Source organism: Bos mutus, chromosome 25 (assembly GCF_027580195.1).
Source record: "Bos mutus isolate GX-2022 chromosome 25, NWIPB_WYAK_1.1, whole genome shotgun sequence".
Lineage (NCBI taxonomy): Eukaryota > Metazoa > Chordata > Mammalia > Artiodactyla > Bovidae > Bos > Bos mutus.
The window spans coordinates 7,634,023-7,651,287 of NC_091641.1; the positions used below are offsets into that span (position 1 = coordinate 7,634,023).

Consider the following 17,265-nt stretch of genomic DNA (forward strand, 5'->3'; position numbering starts at 1 on the left):
GCTTAGCAGGAGGAAGCGGGCTCAGGCAGGGGTGGAGCTAGGTGGAATGTGAGACCGGTCGCCTGGCCCAGGGGTCCTGACCAAGATTCCAGCAATGCACTGTTAATCTGCAGACAGTGCCATCCTACAGACGAAGGGAACTGCCAACCCGACCATGGCCGGCTTTCTGTCGGCCCCCGGACCGTACTCCGCTGCTCAGTTGATCTCCCCAACAGGGACAGTCCATCCATGGCACTCAGCCCTTCCGTGGCTCTTCTTCCTGTCATCAGCCCTACATGGCCTCCCTCTCTACTCTCCCCCTTACTGGACATCCAGGCCCTCCAATCCATCAGAGCCCATGCTCTCCCTGTCCTCTCTTCCCTTCATACCCACCTCCCCATTTTGCCCAGCTAGGACCTGCTTGATCCTTGAGGGTTTACTCCAGGATCACCACCTCCAGGAAGCCCACCATTCCTACTCCAAGTCTCTTTTCCCCTTATATAGCATACCTGATAGAAAGGGAGGCAGATTCCTTCTTGAGGTAAATCCCTTGGCCCAGAATCAGCCGGGGATTTTGTTGAGACGCAGAGTCTTAGGTCTGGAATGGGGTCCCAAACTCTGCCTTTCCCACAATCCCCAGGTGATGCCCAGTGGTGTTTATAAAAAACAAAACAAGAAAAACACATGGACTTCATTGGTGGTACAGTCACTAAGAATCTGTGTGTCAATGCAGGGAACACGGGCTCGATCCCTGGTCCAGAAGATTCCACATGCTGTGGACCAGCTAAGCCCGTGTGCCCTAACCACTGAGTCTTCACGCTGCAGCTACTGAAGCCTGCGCTCCACAAAAAGAGAAGCCAGTGCAACGAGAAGCCCATGCACTCCAACTACAGAGTAGCCCTCCGCTGGCACAGCTAGAGAAAGCCTGTGTGCAGCAGCGAAGACCCAGTGCAACCAAAAACAAATTTTTAAAAACCCTGAAAGAAAACCAACAAGACAGGAGCAAGGATCTAGGCCTTCCTCTTCTGAGACCCAGAATCACAAACTCTTGCTCTGAATGTTTTTAAGCGCCATTGGCTCCAATCAGTTTATGCCTCAATAGCCCTGCCCAGCTGAAACCAGCCCCATGTGGCCCCCAAGGGTGCTCAGGGCTCACAGCAGGTGACTAGCAAGGCTGGGATTCCACAGTGATCTTCACCCAGTGAGAAGTCACAGCTGGGGACGAGGTTGGAGGCAGCTAAGGGCCAGTGCAAGGTAGGGACATCACAGCCCTCAGCAGAAAGAGCATGGCCACCTCCCCTGGAGAGGGGCCACAAACTTCCTGGGCACCCTTCTCTTGCTGAGCAGCCCTAGAGGCAGTGGCCCATCAAGGGAGTGAGGAAAGCAGGGGAGGCAGAGAGGCAGCTCCTGTCCATCACAGGAAGCCCTGAAGCACCCACAGCTAGTGACTAGATACTTGCTCCTTGGAGGAAAAGCTATGACCAACCTAGACAGCGTATTAAAAAGCAGAGACATTGCTTTGCCAACAAAGGTCCGTCTAGTGAAACTTTGGTTTTTCCAGTGGTCATGTATGGATGTGAGAGTTGGACTATAAAGAAAGCTGAGCACCTAAGAATTGATGCTTTTGAACTGTGGCGTTGGAGAAGACTCTTGGGAGTCCCTTGGACTGCAAGGAGGTCCAACCAATCCATCCTAAAGGAAATCAATCCTGTATATTCATTGGAAGGACTGATGCTGAAGCTCCAATACTTTGGCCACCTGATGCGAGGAACAGACTCATTGGAAAAGACCCTGATGCTGGGAAAGATTGAAGGCAGGAGGAGAAGGGGACAACAGAAGATGAGATGGTTGGATGGCATCATCGACTCAATGGACATGAGTTTGAACAAGCTCCGGGAGTTGGTGATGGACAGGGAGGCCTGGTATACCGCAGTCCATGGGATCGCAGAGTTGGACACAACTGAGTGACTGAAGTGAACCGAGACCACAGCACCGCCACATCCCAGCGGGGCTCCTCTACAGCAGCTTCAGCTGTCAAGATGAGCTCTGCCCTCTGCCATCAACTATGGCCTTCGAGCTTCTAGCCCACAGACGTGAGGCTTTCTGCCAGCTGCCACTAGAGAAAGAGACTAGAAGTCCTTTCCTCCTTGCCCCTACTCCTTGCACCAGATCCACGGGGCCCAGAGCCAGGACCCTCTGCCAGCCTAAAAGTGGGGCAGGGCCCACCCCACTTCAGCCCCCAACATCTCTCATTTTGGGCTCACTAGAGACACGGGGTTATAATTGCCCCTGAACAAGCGAGCCTTGGCCCAAGGAAGGACGCGTTGCCCAAAGCCAGGAAAACAGGCTTGTCTTCACCAACAATCCTGGCCTCTCTCCTCTTTGTTGTTTACTCGCCAAGTTGTGTTAGACTGTGACTCCTTGAACTGTAGCCCGCCAGGCTCCTCTGTCTCTGGGATTCTCCAGGTGAGAATACTGGAATGGACAGCCATACCCTCCCCTCCAGGGGATCTTCCCAACCCAGGGATTGAACTCTCATCTCCTGCACTGGCAGGCGGAGTCTTTACCACTGAGCCGCCAGACAAGCCCATACAGACTCACTAAAGACACAGTGGTACTTTGATTTCACTGTTTGAACCCATGACTCGGTTATTGTCTGCCCTCCGCCCCTACACAGCCACTCCCAATTCACCCCCATCTAGTCACTGCTCCACACCAAGTTCACTTTCTTCTTTTATTGGGAAGCAGACACAGGGCACACGGGGTGAGAAGCAGCCCGAAGCCTCCCAGTGAGACCCAGGACAATGGCAGCCAGAGTCAAGGTCATCACAGTAGCCAGGCCTAAGCCCAGCATCACCAGAGGGGGAGAGGAGGTGGGCCCTTCCGCACCACGGTCATTCATCTTCCTCAGGAAGATCAACGGCCCCACAGTGACGTCTGCTTCCTCCGTCACTGAAAGACAAGACATCCGAGGGTTACCCAAGTCCCCAAGCCAGGAATCGGGTGAGGGGTTTGTTCTGCTCAACGGGCTGAACCGGTAGGTTTAGTTCTAGCTGCTGCATTAGTCTCCCGGACCCGGAATTATGGGCTACCCTGGTGGCTCCGCGGTGAAGAATCTCTAGCCAACGCAGGAGACACGGGTTCAATCCTTGGGTCAGGAAGATCCCCTGGAGGAAGGCACGGTTACCCACTCCAGTATTCTTGCCTGGGAAATCCCATGGACAGAGGAGCCTGGTGGGCTATTGTCCATGGGGTTGCAAAGAGTTGGACATGACTGAGCAACTTAACAATAACCCCCTGTCAGGATCCCAGGATGACTGCAGAATGGCCCTGGCCAACATCAGGTGGGGGCTTGGAGCCTCTCCCACTTAGCTCCGAGATGGTATCCCCTAGAAATGCATGTTAAGTCCCTTCAGTAGGGTTTGACTCTTTGGGAGCCCATGGACTGTAGCCCGCCAGGCTCCTCTGTCCAAGGGTTCTCCAGGCAAGAATACTGGAGTGGGTTGCCATGCCCTTCTCCAGGGGATCTTTCCCCACCCAGGGATAGAATCCATATCTTTTATGTCTCTTGCTTTGGCAGGCAGTTTCTTTACCATTAGCGCCACCCAGGAAGCCATCCCCTAGGGCTAAGCAGCTTTAAATGGGGAACAAGAAAAGGACTGTCACCCTAAGGTCACAGCTGGTGCCTCTGAGGGGAGGGACCTCCCGAGACCTACCGTGCCTGCGACTTCGGGGAACAGGCCTGCCCTCCCGGTGGGACAGCCTCATGGAACGGCCTGAAATGCCACAGCGCCCCTTGCTACAGCATCGACAGATGTCAGTGGGGCCTTCAACCGGGGACCACCTGAGAGTGAAATACAGGAAGTTAGACAGCTTTGCAGCCTGCAGGAAGCAGTTTGCTAATAGTGGGCACATTGGGGAAAAATCAGCATGAGCAAGGATGGCTGGTTTTCCACCCTAGTCTGCTCTCCTTACCTGTTGGAGGACTTACGGAAGGAACAGGCTTTGTTTAGTTGGTCCGGGACTCGGTCAACCGGAGTGACCTTCAGGTGGCAGGTGATATATATCTGGAAATAAGAGCAGCTATTACCAGGCAAAGTTCTAGGCAGTTCAGTGACTGGTAAGCCAGTTCGTCAATAACCTTAGCCTTTGAGGAGGGGAAGCCCACTTTAGAGACAAGAGAATGCATATTCAGAGATCAGCTTGCCTACAAGTCCAGAGCAAGTTGCAAATTGAATTCTGAATTAGAACCCAACCCATCAGCTTTATTCCTAGACTCTCTCACACTTCTCCAATCACTCAGCCGTGTCTCACCCCCAGGGCCTCATTAAATCAAAACCTTAGGAACGGGGACTCAAGCCCAGCGGGAACAAAATCCAACTTGGCTGCTGGAATGGGAGGAATTTTGACAAGACCAGAGCTCAGGTCAGCCCAGGGCCTCTTGGTAGAGGGATCCCAACCAGAGGTCCCCCTCATACTCTAGGGGTCCCCCACCCCACACATGCCCTGCCAAGGCACTGGACCACCAGCTACCTGTCCTGAAGCCTTCGGCGTACAGAACCACAAGCTGTGGCCACCACCTAGTGGCTGAATGCACCAGCAGGGAAACCGTTTCGGAAACTTGAATCAGCCAGGCTGCACTCCCGATTGTCTGACTCCACCCCTTCTCGAAACCCGGAGAAGCACTTCCTGGTCCTTTAGCATCCCTATTCCAGGAAGGGAACTGCCTTGAGCCTCAGCTTCTTCCCAGATGATGCTAACTGGGGCCTCAGATCCCCGGAGCGGTTCCTCATTAGCTGTTGAGTAAGAGTCCATCTCCCCTGTACTCTAGCCACAGCTGGCCCAGCCACCTGCCCACCTTGGAGAGCCCTCCCAGAGTTCAGGCTGCCTTCCCTTGATCAGGATCCTCCTCTGGTCTTTAGGTACCACCCCATCTTCAGAATGCAGATGCCGGCTCAGCTGTCGGCCGTGATGGCCAGCACCTGTGTGAAGCCTCGTCTCCTTCCACTGGACCGCCTGTGAGGTCAGCACCCCACCCCAACAGGATCTCCTACCTTAAGACCCACAAGGTCATCGATATGGGGACTAGGACCCTTCCCTCGTCTAGTCTTTCTCCCCAGCCCCATTCAAACACACAGCCTGCCATTACAAAGCTTCAGGAGAACATCCAGTAGCTTCGGTTGCACCTTTCATCACCAGCTGTAGCAAAGGACTCCTGTTCTCAGGCAAGGTGAAGTAGCATCTGTGTGCTCATCTACAAAGTTCCCATTGCTTGCCTCTCAATGCCACCCAGCCATGTAGGCCTCTGGCTCAGTACTCTGTAAGCCTAGCTGCTTGTTAGAGAACGTAAGTGGTTTTTGATGCATTTGTAAATAGAGACCAGTGACTAGGCATGGCATAAAACACTAACAGAACCTAGATGGTAGGTATGTAGCTGTTTGCTTTGAAATCCTTTCTCTACGTATTTGCAGATTTTAATGGAATGGGAAAGTTCATGTCAGACCCCACCCAAGTTGAGTGAAAATATATGGGCTGATTAAATCAGTATTTTGATGATCTTTCCAGGTGGTTAGTACAAGAGCCAGAGCTGGAAATCCTTGCTTTAATCACTGTTCCTTCCTGACCAGCTATCCCGAATTCCCATCCTTCCATTCCTATCTCAGGAAAATGCACTTAAGAGCTACTTGAGGGCTTACCCTGGTGGTGCAGCGGTTAAGAATCTACCTGATAATGCAGGGGACACAGGTTTGATCCCTGGTCGGGGAAGGTCCCACACGCTGCAGGGCAACTAAGCTGGTGTGCTGCAACTACCGAGCCCCCTACTCTAGAGCCCACGAGCCCACAACGAAGACCCAGCACAGCCAAAAATAAATATTTGAAAGATAAAAGCGTCTTGGTTTGTAAAATTCTACCAGCACTTTCTGGCTAGCTGCCAGTCCCACCTATTCTTCCTGCCAGTCATCACATGTGGTCCAAGTTTTAGCTCCCTCCCGCCTTGCCACCCTTAGTGTCAAGCTGAGCTTCCTAGCTTAGTGGTTCATCAATGGCACCTGAAGACTTGTTAGGAATGCAGGTGCCAGGCTCCACTCCAGGTCTATTGAACCAAATCCTGGAGGGTATGGGCTCAGTGATCTAGTTCAACCCACCAGGTGATGCTGGTAAACTTAGGGTTCAAGCAGCCACTGATCTAGCCTATGTTCGAGATTGAGAGGCTAACTAGTATGAAAAGTTCGTATCTGCTTTCCTTGCCCCTTCTAGAAACCCTCCAGAAAGGCTGGCACCTGCTCTGATGAACTCCTTTACTCAGCCCATCTGGGTTCCAGTCCTGTTGACCTTGCTGAGGATAATGTCAGTGACCTGGTCACCAGCTACTGCATTGCTGATGCAGTACCATCATCTGATGTGAATTGTCAGCTGAGTCTCCTGGGTTCCCACTCTACCTTGTTATGTTTCCAGGATCCCTGACTCATTCCATCCTTCGTGGATTTTCTCACTCCATCCCACATAGATTTTCTACCAGTCTCTTAAGGCCTATGCTTTCCCAAAGATCTCGCTGGAAATCATGGCTTTATCTACTTGCTAAGTTACTAGGATGGGGCAGAACTATCATATCATTGCTTAAGGGAACAGCTCATGAGTGACAGCACCAGCTTAGGAAGGCTGGTCCGCCTGACCCTAAGAGTTCAGGCTTATTCCAGGCTATTAAGCCATTACCATGTTTCTGGAGTCATTAGCAAAATGGAACACATCCACTGTGAACTGGAGGATCTCCGGTCTGGGTCTGGGTGCTTTGAAAGCAGACGAGGCATCGGTGAGACCATCGACGAGACAACTTTGAAGAGAGCAAGTGAAACACAGTTAGAGATGGAGGAAGGTGACACAGGTCACATCCCAGAAGGGTCCCCCAGAGAGGCAGGCCAGCCTCACCCATGGAAGTCCACGATGGTGTGGTAAGGGGAGGTGCTCCAGTCTGGCGTCAGCGTGGCCACGCAGTGGTCCACAAACAGCCGCAGGGGCACGTGGCTGCCAGTGTGCACTTGGGCCTGGAGGTGGGCTCTGTCTCCCAGCTGGAAGGTGGGCGTCATCTTCTCGGCGCTCCAGTTCTCTGCAAGGCACGCCGGGGGTGAGAGCCTGCCGGAGCACTGCCCCCTCAACAGTTGACCCCTCCCAGCCCATCTTGCTCACCCTCCATCAGGCGCAGAGAGAAAACCAGCTTCTCCTCCGAGAACACCGTGGTCCTGAATGGCACCCAGGTGGGCTGGATGGCCCAGCTACTCACATTGCCCTGCCTAGGAAGAGACAAGCAGCTGCCCACACCTGGCCTGCGGCTCTGGGCCCTACTAGAGACACTGTCCTCTGGGTGTGTCTGCCCACCTGCCTGAGCACCGCCCCCCCGGATCTTGTCCGGGGAGGCCCTTCCACACATGCCTTGTTCCTTCATCGTATCAACACCATCTCCCCTCCCAGATCAGAGTCAAGTTCAAAGCCTTCCTAGACGTCCCTGATGGCTCAAAGAATCCGCCTGCAATGCGGGAGACCTGGGTTTGATTGCTGGGTTGGGAAGATCTCTTGCAGAAGGGAATGGCAACCCACTGCAGTATTCTTGCCTGGAGAACTCCATAGACAGAGGAGCCTGGTGGGCTACAGTCCATGGGGTCTCATAGAGCTGGACATGACTGAACGACTTTTACTTTGCACTCAACCCAGCACACAGGGCCAGGCCTTGTAGTTGTAAGCCAGTCACTCGGTCCCCAACCCTTGATGCTCCAAGGTCACAGGCTCATGCTTCGTGCTGGGGCCTCTCCCATCCTCACTCAGCTACAGAGTGCAGGTTGTGATGGCCAAGGTCAAGGTCAGAGCTTGGAACCCACTTCTGCTCTACTGAGCAAGCCTTTCTGAACTGAGGGGGCAGGGCAGCCCTGCAGCTTCCCCCAGGAGGCAGCTGTGGGCTGGCCGGTTTCAGGGGCTCTGAGCAGAGGCCACAGGGCCACGCCCACCCCCACCAGGACTGAGGGCAGCGACGACAGCCCCAGCCTTTCCTCCGTCCTCACAGCCTCACTGCCAGGAGGCTGACATGCTTGCCGAGGGGCCTCTGGGCCAGGGGCGGCCACACAGACCTGGGGTAGTGGCACTCGATGGGGACCTCTGCGCGGTTAGTCCTCAGGATGGACAGGTTTCCTGCAGGGCGGGGGTTGTGGAGCAGGAAAGTGCTGTACACCAGGGCATTGTCAGTCACCTGAGGGAAAGGAAGGGGTTAACTCTACCAGCATCACCTGCCCCAGGTGTGCCCGGCAAGGGGCTGGGGGGCCGGGGCCGCTGGAGGTGGAGAGCACACAGGCCCTGGGCTCAAAGCCCACTTCGCTGACCCGTGGGAGCAGCTGCACAGGCGCCCCGCTTCACACCTGGTTTCACTGCAAAATAGGGACACCGCCCCGGGGGTTCTGGATCAGCTCCGTGTCACCAGCAAGCAAGGCCCTGTTGACCAGAGGCCTTGGGTGCGAGCTCCTGTCTCAAGCTGCTGCCCCCCACCCCAAGACACATACACCATTTCCTTTTCCAGGGAAGGCCTGGGGGCCAAGAAAGCCCCCAGGAAGAGGCTAGGAAGTTCCAGGAATTTCAACTCACTGCCACAGCGGTGACCACCTAACTCACCCTCCTTCTTCTGACTTATTCTCACGCTCGTCTCAGAGGGGGAAGCTGGCTTTGCGGCTGCCCGAGGCCGGAAGAGCACCAGCAGGTGCTGCTGGGCAATTTGCATCCCCTCCCAACACCCCCCTCCCAGTGAGCAGCTGCCCAGCCCGCCCTCACCGCTCAAACTTCAGAGGAGAGTCCTAGCTGTCCATTAGCGAGTCCCCAGGTGGAGAAGCTGCATATTTGTGGAACCCGGTGCAAAGGGAAAATGTGGGGCTCCTTGTCCAACAGGAAAGAACGTCAGGACAGTGGAGCATCATTAAAGCAAGCGTGGTCCCCGCAAGCCGCCGGAACCCCATGTGATTTTCCCCACGTGATTCTCATCTGGTGAGACCGGGCAAGCTGCCCAGCTGTGCTCCATGGTGGATCTTACAGATACTGACGTCTGCCCCCACTTCCATCCCAATTTCAGATGGAATATGGGGATCAGTCCCTGGGTGACTCTGATGCCCTAAGACTGGGAGTTACTAGGTTAGGATAATCCCTTAACTCTAAGCAGCTCTGGCTTGCCTAAGCTCTCCCCAGGGAAATGAGGTCCAGGTGGCTTCAAGTCCAGCCCTAGGGACCATCCTGAGACCAGAGCTCCCGAGGAGAACTCCAGGGGCTGAACTTGGCTGAACTGAGACCAGAGTCCAAGGGCTATCTGGGTGGGGGGCGTAAGGGAGGGGAGGACAAATCCTCTGAGGGGCAGCACGAAGTTGATCCAGGAATTGTGCACCCGCTGGGCCAGTGCCCTGGCCCTTGCTAGGAGGGCCCTCCTACCGAGGCTCTGCCCCTCCCCTTGGGGGACGATCTGGCCTGAATTACTCAGCTTTCCCCCTGCACACACACCCCCGTTTGAGACTGCCCCCATGGGACCCACATTTTGAGCCTCTTCAACCATGATGCCCTTTGACCCTGCCCTCAAACCACTTTCAACTCAAGGCTTCAAAGCCATTAACATGAATGAGGGACACCAAAATAGTTTTTTCCCGTGATGACTTTTGGGCTTTCTGAGGTTTCAAAATTCACCTCTTCCATACAAGTTTCTAGGGCCCCATGAAAGCGCTGGGTTACCTGCAGAGTAACCCATCACGCACCCACCCCCCACCCATGTTGACTATGTCTTCTGGTTGCCCCCTAGGGGTTCAGAAGTCCTCAGAAATCAGAGTGGGGGTGCCCGGTCTGGCGCAAAGTGAACTGCCACTTCTGGTCTCCACCCCACCTCCCCAACTTTGGCACCCAGAGGCAGGAACTCCCTCACCCCAGCGCCACGAAGGCCCAGCTTCAGGTCTCAGCGGCTCCACCCACCCAGCTCCCCCTAATGAAAGGGATCCACCCTAGCCCCACCTTCACCCACACTCTGCATCACCGGCCCCCTCCCGTGTCATCCCATCAAAGCCGGGGCTGCCGAGGTGGGGCCAAGCCTCACCTGCAAGATGTTGCCACACTCGTGCAGCCCGACCGCAAACCTAACCACGCCATCCGTGTCCGCGGAGGCCAGCGGCTCACAGTTGTGGGGGCCCAGGGTGAGGTCCGCAGGCCGGATGAGCTTCCCGGTGCCGAAAAGGTCTTTGTCGACCGTGACCACCAGCTGGGCCTCCTGACACTCCACCATCACGGCGGGCGGCTTTGATGGCCTGAAGCGCTCGGTTTCATCATCCCAGAAGGGCTGGGGGCTGCAGAGCTCTGTGCTTCCCCAGAGCAGAAAGCAGACGAACAGCCTAGAGCGCGGCCCCATGGTGCCCACGAAGCCACTCCCACCCACTGTGACTCCTGGGCAGGCACCACCCACCGTCTTATACCCCTGATGATGGCCACTCACACCTGGGCCCCAAGTGCCTCTCTTCCCCAGCCAATCAAGTGGGCCAGGCCCCGATGCTTAAGGTGGCCCTCCAGGCCCGCAGCATCGGCCTCACCTGGGAGCTTGTTCAAAAGGCAGACTCTGGGACTTCTCTGGTGGCCCAGTGGTTAGGAAGGTGCACTTCCACTGCAGGGGGCACGGGTTCCACCCCAGATGGGGGAACTAAAATCTTGCAAGCACCGTGGGCAGGCCAAAAGAAAGAAACTCAGACTCTCTGACACAGCCCAGGCTAACTAAGTCAGGACCTGGTCTCCCTCTTTATCCCCAAGTGATCTGTATTCACATTAAGCTTTGAGAAGCATCAGCTGGTAGCCTGGTCAGTCATAGCTTCTCACCCCTTCCCTCCTTCCACCCTTTGCTGGCCTTTCCCTCATCACCTAGAGAGGGAGCTAAGAGCTACCCTGGATCCTTAGGGTGTGTGTGTTGGTTGCTCAATCGTGTCTGACTCTTTCCAACCCCATGGACTATAGCCCACCAGTCTCCTCTGTCCGCGGGCTTCTCCAGGCAAGAATACTGGAGTGGGTTGCCATTTCCTTCTCCAGGGGATCTTCCTGACTCAGGGATTGAACCCACTTCTCTCACATCTCCTGCATTGGATGCATATTCTTTCCCACTGTGCCACCTGGGAAGCCTGGATCATTGGGGGAGACCAGGAGAAAGCCCTTGACTAAGGACTGATTAAGGATGAGGAGAATTTTATCAGAGATGGGTGCTCTTTCTAAGCAGAGAAACCATGGTATCATTAGGAGACCAGGGAATGTTGTGGGATGCTGCTCAACTTTATTTTTTTTTATAAGATTGCATTTTTCAATATTTATTTATTTGGCTGCACCAGGTCTCGGTTGTGGCACGTGGGATCTTTAGTTGTGGCATATAGGATCTAGTTCCCTGACCAGGGATCGAACCTGGGCCCCCTGTATTGGGAGCATGGTGCCTTAGCCACCGGACCACCAGGAAGTCCTTGCTGCTCAACTGCATAGGAGGTAGCAGGGAAGGGCAGTTCAGGCAGAGGGATCTGTGTGAACAGAGTGTAGACAGGACACTGGGTAGACCCGAGGGAAAACCTCAGGAACTCAGAGTTGCTGGAGCCTCAGGTCCCTAGGGGCCAGAGAGACAGTTCAGGGGGCTGGGGGGCAGGATCCTGAAGGTGCTGGGCTGAGATGCTGGACTTTGCTCTTGGTGGGGGAGAGGCAGGGTGGGGAAGATGAGTGGTCTGGCCAGCTCTAGTTGAGGAGGGGTAGGTCTGAAGACAAGAGTCAGGGGGGCTACTGCACCCCTGGTTGGGAGGTGGAGAAAGACTGACAGACAGGGTGGGCCCTTCCTCACGGCCTACTCCTTGCCAGGCCTGGGTGAGAGTCCTTCAAGAGGAGAGAAAGAACTCAAAATAGTCACGGCGTTAAATTCCTAGGGGCAGAAGTGATACCAAGCAGGGCACTGTGGGGCTCCTGGACAGAAAGGCTTTCTGTGTCCCCCACTTCTTTGATTTCAGGAGACAGCCTTCATTCAGCCCCCATGCCCTTCCTGGGTCCCAATGGGCAGATTCAAGCACTTGTTAATTAGGGAAGGGAGGGGATTTGAGACCAGGGAGAAACAGTCAAGAGCAGCCTTGGGGCAAGGTGCCCTTTCCCCACGAATGGGTACACACAACAATATCTTTAAGCTATTTTGCAGACACTGAAAGCCCCTCCAGGTGGGAGAAGGTAACAATTAACAACGGTGTGCTGCCCACAAGCATGTAGACCCCAGACCATTTGGACCTGAAGGTTGACGATGCTGACTCCTACTTGCCTCACCAACCCAAGAAGAATGTCCACAAGCTGATCATGCCCGCTTTGAACAATTACTATAAAACTTTTCACTGTCTTCTCCAAGAGGGGGGACACATGGTTTTGAGGGCATTAGCCCACTGTGTCCCCCTTTGTCTGGAAAAGTAACAAAGTTATCCTGTTCTCCCTCACCCAGAACTCTGTCTCTGCGATCTGACCCAGCACTGTTGTAGAGAGAAGCTGAGCTTTCGGCACCGGAAGTGCAGGTGTGCGTGCTAAGTTGCTTCAGTCCGACCCTTTGCAACCCCATGGGCTGTAGCCCGCAAGGCTCCTTTGTTCATGGGATTCTCCAGGTGAGAATACTGGAGTGGGTTGCCGTGCCCTTCTCCAGGGGATCTTCCCGACTCAGGGATGGAACCGGCCAGTGTCTCATGTCTCTGCGTTGGCAGGTGGTTTCTTTACCACCGGAAGTGTGTACTCTTGTAAATACTTGCTTCTAATTCCCTAGTGGCTCAGATGGTAAAAAATCTGAGCTACAGTCCACAGGGTCGCAAAAAGTCGGACACGACCAAGGGACTAACACTAACTAAAGGGATTGAACCATATGTAAGTTGCTTAAGAATATACTTCCTTGGTGTTTTTTGTTTTTGTGTTAATAAACTTGTTATTTTGTTAATAAATGTGTGTGTTTTTGTTAATAAACTCGTGGGAAAATAAATGAAGGGGAGAGATTACCCTCACCACTTCCTTTGACTTGATCAACACAGGTCGGGGTGTGGTGGGAGGAAGCCGGCAGAGAGAAGCAGATGGGAGTTCAGGCTCCAAGCTTGCCTGGGCGGCCTGCCCACCACAGCAGAAACCACCTGGGTTTCCTGCCTAGCAGGCCCACAGGCAGAGAGCCAGCTGTGGCCTGAGGCCCCCGAGGGACAGCCAGCCGGAGAGACTGTGTCCTCTGCTGCGAAAGGGACCCCTCAGTCCCACAGCTGTGTTCTCAGATTGTGCTGGGAGTAGGGTGGGGTTGACTGGGGATGAGCGACCAGGGAGGGCATCCCTGAAGCCATCAGCCCCTCTCCGCCTTGGAGTTAACCCCCCTTAGAGGGCTTCCCTGGAGAAGGCAATGGCACCCCACTCCAGTACTCTTGCCTGGAAAATCCCATGGATGGAGGAGCCTGGAAGGCTGTAGTCCATGGGGTCGCTGAGGGTTGGACACGACTGAGTGACTTCACTTTCACTTTTCACTTTCATGCATTGGAGAAGGAAATGGCAACCCACTCCAGTGTTCTTGCCTGGAGAATCCCAGGGGCTGGGGGATCCTGGCGGGCTGCCATCTATGGGGTCGCACAGAGTCGGACATGAGTGAAGTGACTTAGCAGCAGCAGCAGAGGGCTTCCCTTTGTGGCTCAGATGATAAAGAATCCTTCTGCAATGCGGGAGTCCTGGGTTCGATGCCTGGGTCTGGAAGATCCCCTGGAGGAGGGCATGGCAACCCACTCTAGTATTCTTGCCTGGAGAATCCCCATGGACAGAGGAGCTTGGAGGTCTACAATCCATGGGGGTCACAGAGTCGGACATGACTGAGCAACTAAGCATATCATAGCACGGAGGGCTTCAGGGGAAAATAGATAAGAATTGGTAAGGGTAGGGGGAGTCTGGGTGAGAGTCTATATGCACACGGGTGGTGGTGAGCGTGTGTATTCCCGTTTTTCAGAACAAGGACCAGAGACAGCACCCCTGGGAGCATGGCCAGTCCAGCCCCCACCACACCAACCCAGACCAGATTCTGGATCTTTTACATTTTTTCTGAGAAGTGCTGCCCCCTGGTGGCCAGAATGTACCAAAGCGGCGCCACCAGCTCAGAGCATTTTCCTTTGCTTAAAACTTTTTAAAGTCCGGATGTCGTAATGTTGCTTTAGTTGCTAAGTCGTATCTGATTCTTTTGGGACCCTTGTGGGCTGTAGCCTGCCAGGCTCCTCTGTCCATGGGCTTTACCAGGCAAGAATACTAGAGTCGGTTGCCGTTTCCTCCTCAGGAGATCGTCTTGACCCATGGATGGAACCCACGTCTCCTGCATTGCAGCTGGATTCTTTACTGCTGAGCCACCTGGGAAGCCCAAAGCCCATAGTGGTTTCTAAAATACTATTCCTCTTTAGATGCAGGACCCAAGTCTCCTTGGAGAAATGGCTGATTCCAGGACTAGGGCCGGGAAAGTACAGGGTGAATCTGGAACATCTTGTTATGCCAAAAAAATGCTCATAAAATGATATGGATGTGTCAGAAGAACATAGGAGCCAAATGAATGGGGTGGGGTTGTGGGAACTGGTCCAGCTGGGGACAACTGTCCACCAGAATGAATGAAGACAATAAGACAGCACATTGAAAGAAATAAGAATCCATGAGTGTCCGTGCAGAAGCTAAAAACACACAAATGAGTAAGCTTTTTCCATAAAAAGGGAGACTTCCTTATAGTACAGTGCAGACTAATGATTGTAGAAGGAGAAATAGATTCAGAAAATAACCATTTGCAATCATCACAGTAGTAACAGATGCAGGCAAGAAGTATTAGTGCAGGTTAAAAATCAGCTAATGGTGGGTGGGGAAGGATGGATTAGGAGCTTGGGATTAGCAGATGCAAACTACTGCATACAGAATGGGAAACGGAATCCCCTGGCAGTCCAGGGGTTAGGACTTGACACTTTCATTACGGTGGGCCCACTGTTCAGTCCCTAGTCAGGGAACTAAGATCCCACAGGCCACGTGGTGCAACAAAAACAAACAAAAAAAAGGGAAACAACAAGGCCCTATTGTATAACACAGGGAGCTACATTCAGTATCCTGCAATAGGGCACTTCCCTGGTGGTCCAGTGATTAAGAATCTGCCCTGCAAAGCGAGGGACGTGGGTTCGATCCCTGGCAAGGAACTAAGATCCCACATGTCTCGGGGAAACTAAGCCCACGTGCCACAACTACTGAACATGCACACCACAACTAATATGTGACATAGCTAAATAAATAATACTTTAAAGATGTCCTGTGATAGAGAATTCACTGGGAGCTTAGTGGTTAGGACTCGTTCTCTCACTGCTGAGGGCTGGGGTTCAATCCCTGGTCAGGGAACTAAGATCCCACATGCCGCATGGGGAGGCCAAAGTTAATTCTCCTAAAACATTCAATGAAAGTGAAAGTGAATGTCGCTCTGTCATGCCCGACCCTTTGCGAACCCGTGGACTATTCAGTCCATGGAATTCTCCAGGCCAGAATACTGGAGTGGGTAGCCTTTCCCTTCTCCAGGGGATATTCCCGATCCTGGAATCAAACTGGGGTCTCCTGCATTGGCAGGCAGATCCTTTATCACTTAGCCACCTGGGAAGCCCCTTTACAGTGGATAAATCTGGCAAATAGCACTTTAGCTACTTTGTCAAAGTTAACCATTAGTTGAATAAACACTATTATTCATTTAGTGGGATAAAAGGACGTCATGCGCCTCCTCATGAGAAGAGATGACACCCAGTGGGGTTTTTTTCTTTTCTTTTGCCCCAAGTCACGTGTGATCTTATTTCCAAGACAAGGGATCAAACCCAAGCCCCCTGTGTTGGAAGCGTGGAGTCTTAACCACTGACTTGACTGCCAGGGAAGTCCTGATGCCCAGTGTTTAGGAAAAGGTTCAGTTCAGTCACTCAGTCGTGTCTGACTCTTTGTGACCCCATGAATCACAGCACGCCAGGCCTCCCTGTCCATCACCAACTCCCGGAGTTCACCCAGACTCACGTCCATCGAGTCAGTGATGCCATCCAGCCATCTCATCCTCTGTCATCCCCTTCTCCTCCTGCCCCCAATCCCTCCCAGCATCAAACTCTTTTCCAATGAGTCAACTCTTCGCATGAGGTGGCCAAAGTACTGGAGTTTCAGCTTCAGCATCATTCCTTCCAAAGAAATCCCAGGGCTGATCTCCTTCAGAATGGACTGGTGGGATCTCCTTGCAGTCCAAGGGACTCTCAAGAGTCTTCTCCAACACCACAGTTCAAAAGCATCAATTCTTCGGCTCTCAGCCTTCTTCACAGTCCAACTCTCACATCCATACATGACTACAGGAAAAACCATAGCCTTGACTAGACGAACCTTTGTTGGCAAAGTAATGTCTCTGCTTTTGAATATGCTATCTAGGTTGGTCATCACTTTCCTTCCAAGGAGTAAGCGTCTTTTAATTTCATGGCTGCAGTCACCATCTGCAGTGATTTGGGAGCCCCAAAAAATAAAGTCTGACACTGTTTCCACTGTTTCCCCATCTATTTCCCATGAAGTGATGGGACCAGATGCCATGATCTTAGTTTTCGGAATGTTGAGCTTTAAGCCAACTTTTTCACTCTCCACTTTCACTTTCATCAAGAGGCTTTTGAGTTCCTCTTCACTTTCTGCCATAAGGGTGGTGTCATCTGCATATCTGAGGTTATTGATATTTCTCCTGGCAATCTTGATTCCAGCTTGTGTTTCCTCCAGTCCAGAGTTTCTCATGATGTATTCTGCACATAAGTTAAATAAGCAAGGTGACAATATACAGCCTTGATGTACTCCTTTTCCTATTTGGAACCAGTCTGTTGTTCCATGTCCAGTTCTAACTATTGCTTCCTGACCTGCATACAAATTTCTCAAGAGGCAGGGTCAGGTGGTCTGGTATTCCCATCTCTTTCAGAATTTTCCACAGTTTATTGTGATCCACACAGTCAAAGGCTTTGGCATAGTCAATAAAGCAGAAATAGATGTTTTTCTGGAACTCTCTTGCTTTTTCCATGATCCAGCGGATGTTGGCAATTTGATCTCTGGTTCCTCTGCCTTTTCTAAACCCACCTTGAACATCAGGAAGTTCACGGTTCACATATTGCTGAAGCCTGACTTGGAGAATTTTGAGCATTACTTTACTAGCGTGTGAGATGAGTGCAATTGTGCGGTAGTTTGAGCATTTTTTGGCATTGCCTTTCTTTGGGATTGGAA

At 52.9% G+C, this 17,265-nt stretch overlaps 1 protein-coding gene across 1 annotated transcript; it reads right to left on the minus strand.

Annotated features, from left to right (window-relative positions):
- Positions 1–2,709: 2,709 nt before the first annotated feature.
- Positions 2,710–10,432, minus strand: ZP3 (zona pellucida glycoprotein 3). Its single transcript, XM_005892821.2, has 8 exons — positions 10,082–10,432; positions 8,097–8,215; positions 7,165–7,268; positions 6,907–7,084; positions 6,694–6,811; positions 3,955–4,046; positions 3,696–3,823; positions 2,710–2,931 (listed from the first exon to the last, which is right to left on the minus strand). The coding sequence occupies exons 1-8, from the start codon at positions 10,388–10,390 to the stop codon at positions 2,714–2,716; spliced, it is 1,266 nt and encodes a 421-aa protein (XP_005892883.2). The 5' UTR covers positions 10,391–10,432; the 3' UTR covers positions 2,710–2,713.
- Positions 10,433–17,265: the final 6,833 nt, after the last annotated feature.

Bases quoted from the DNA above. Each gene is read 5' to 3' on its own strand.
- ZP3 (XM_005892821.2), bottom strand. From the start codon at position 10,390: ATGGGGCCGCGCTCTAGGCTGTTCGTCTGCTTTCTGCTCTGGGGAAGC. The intron at 8,216-10,081 runs GTGAGGCTTGGC...CCTTTCCCTCAG, and splicing joins AGTGTGGCAACATCTTGCAG to GTGACTGACAATGCCCTGGT. The intron at 7,085-7,164 runs GTGAGCAAGATG...CGTGCCTTGCAG, and splicing joins CTCTCTGCGCCTGATGGAGG to AGAACTGGAGCGCCGAGAAG.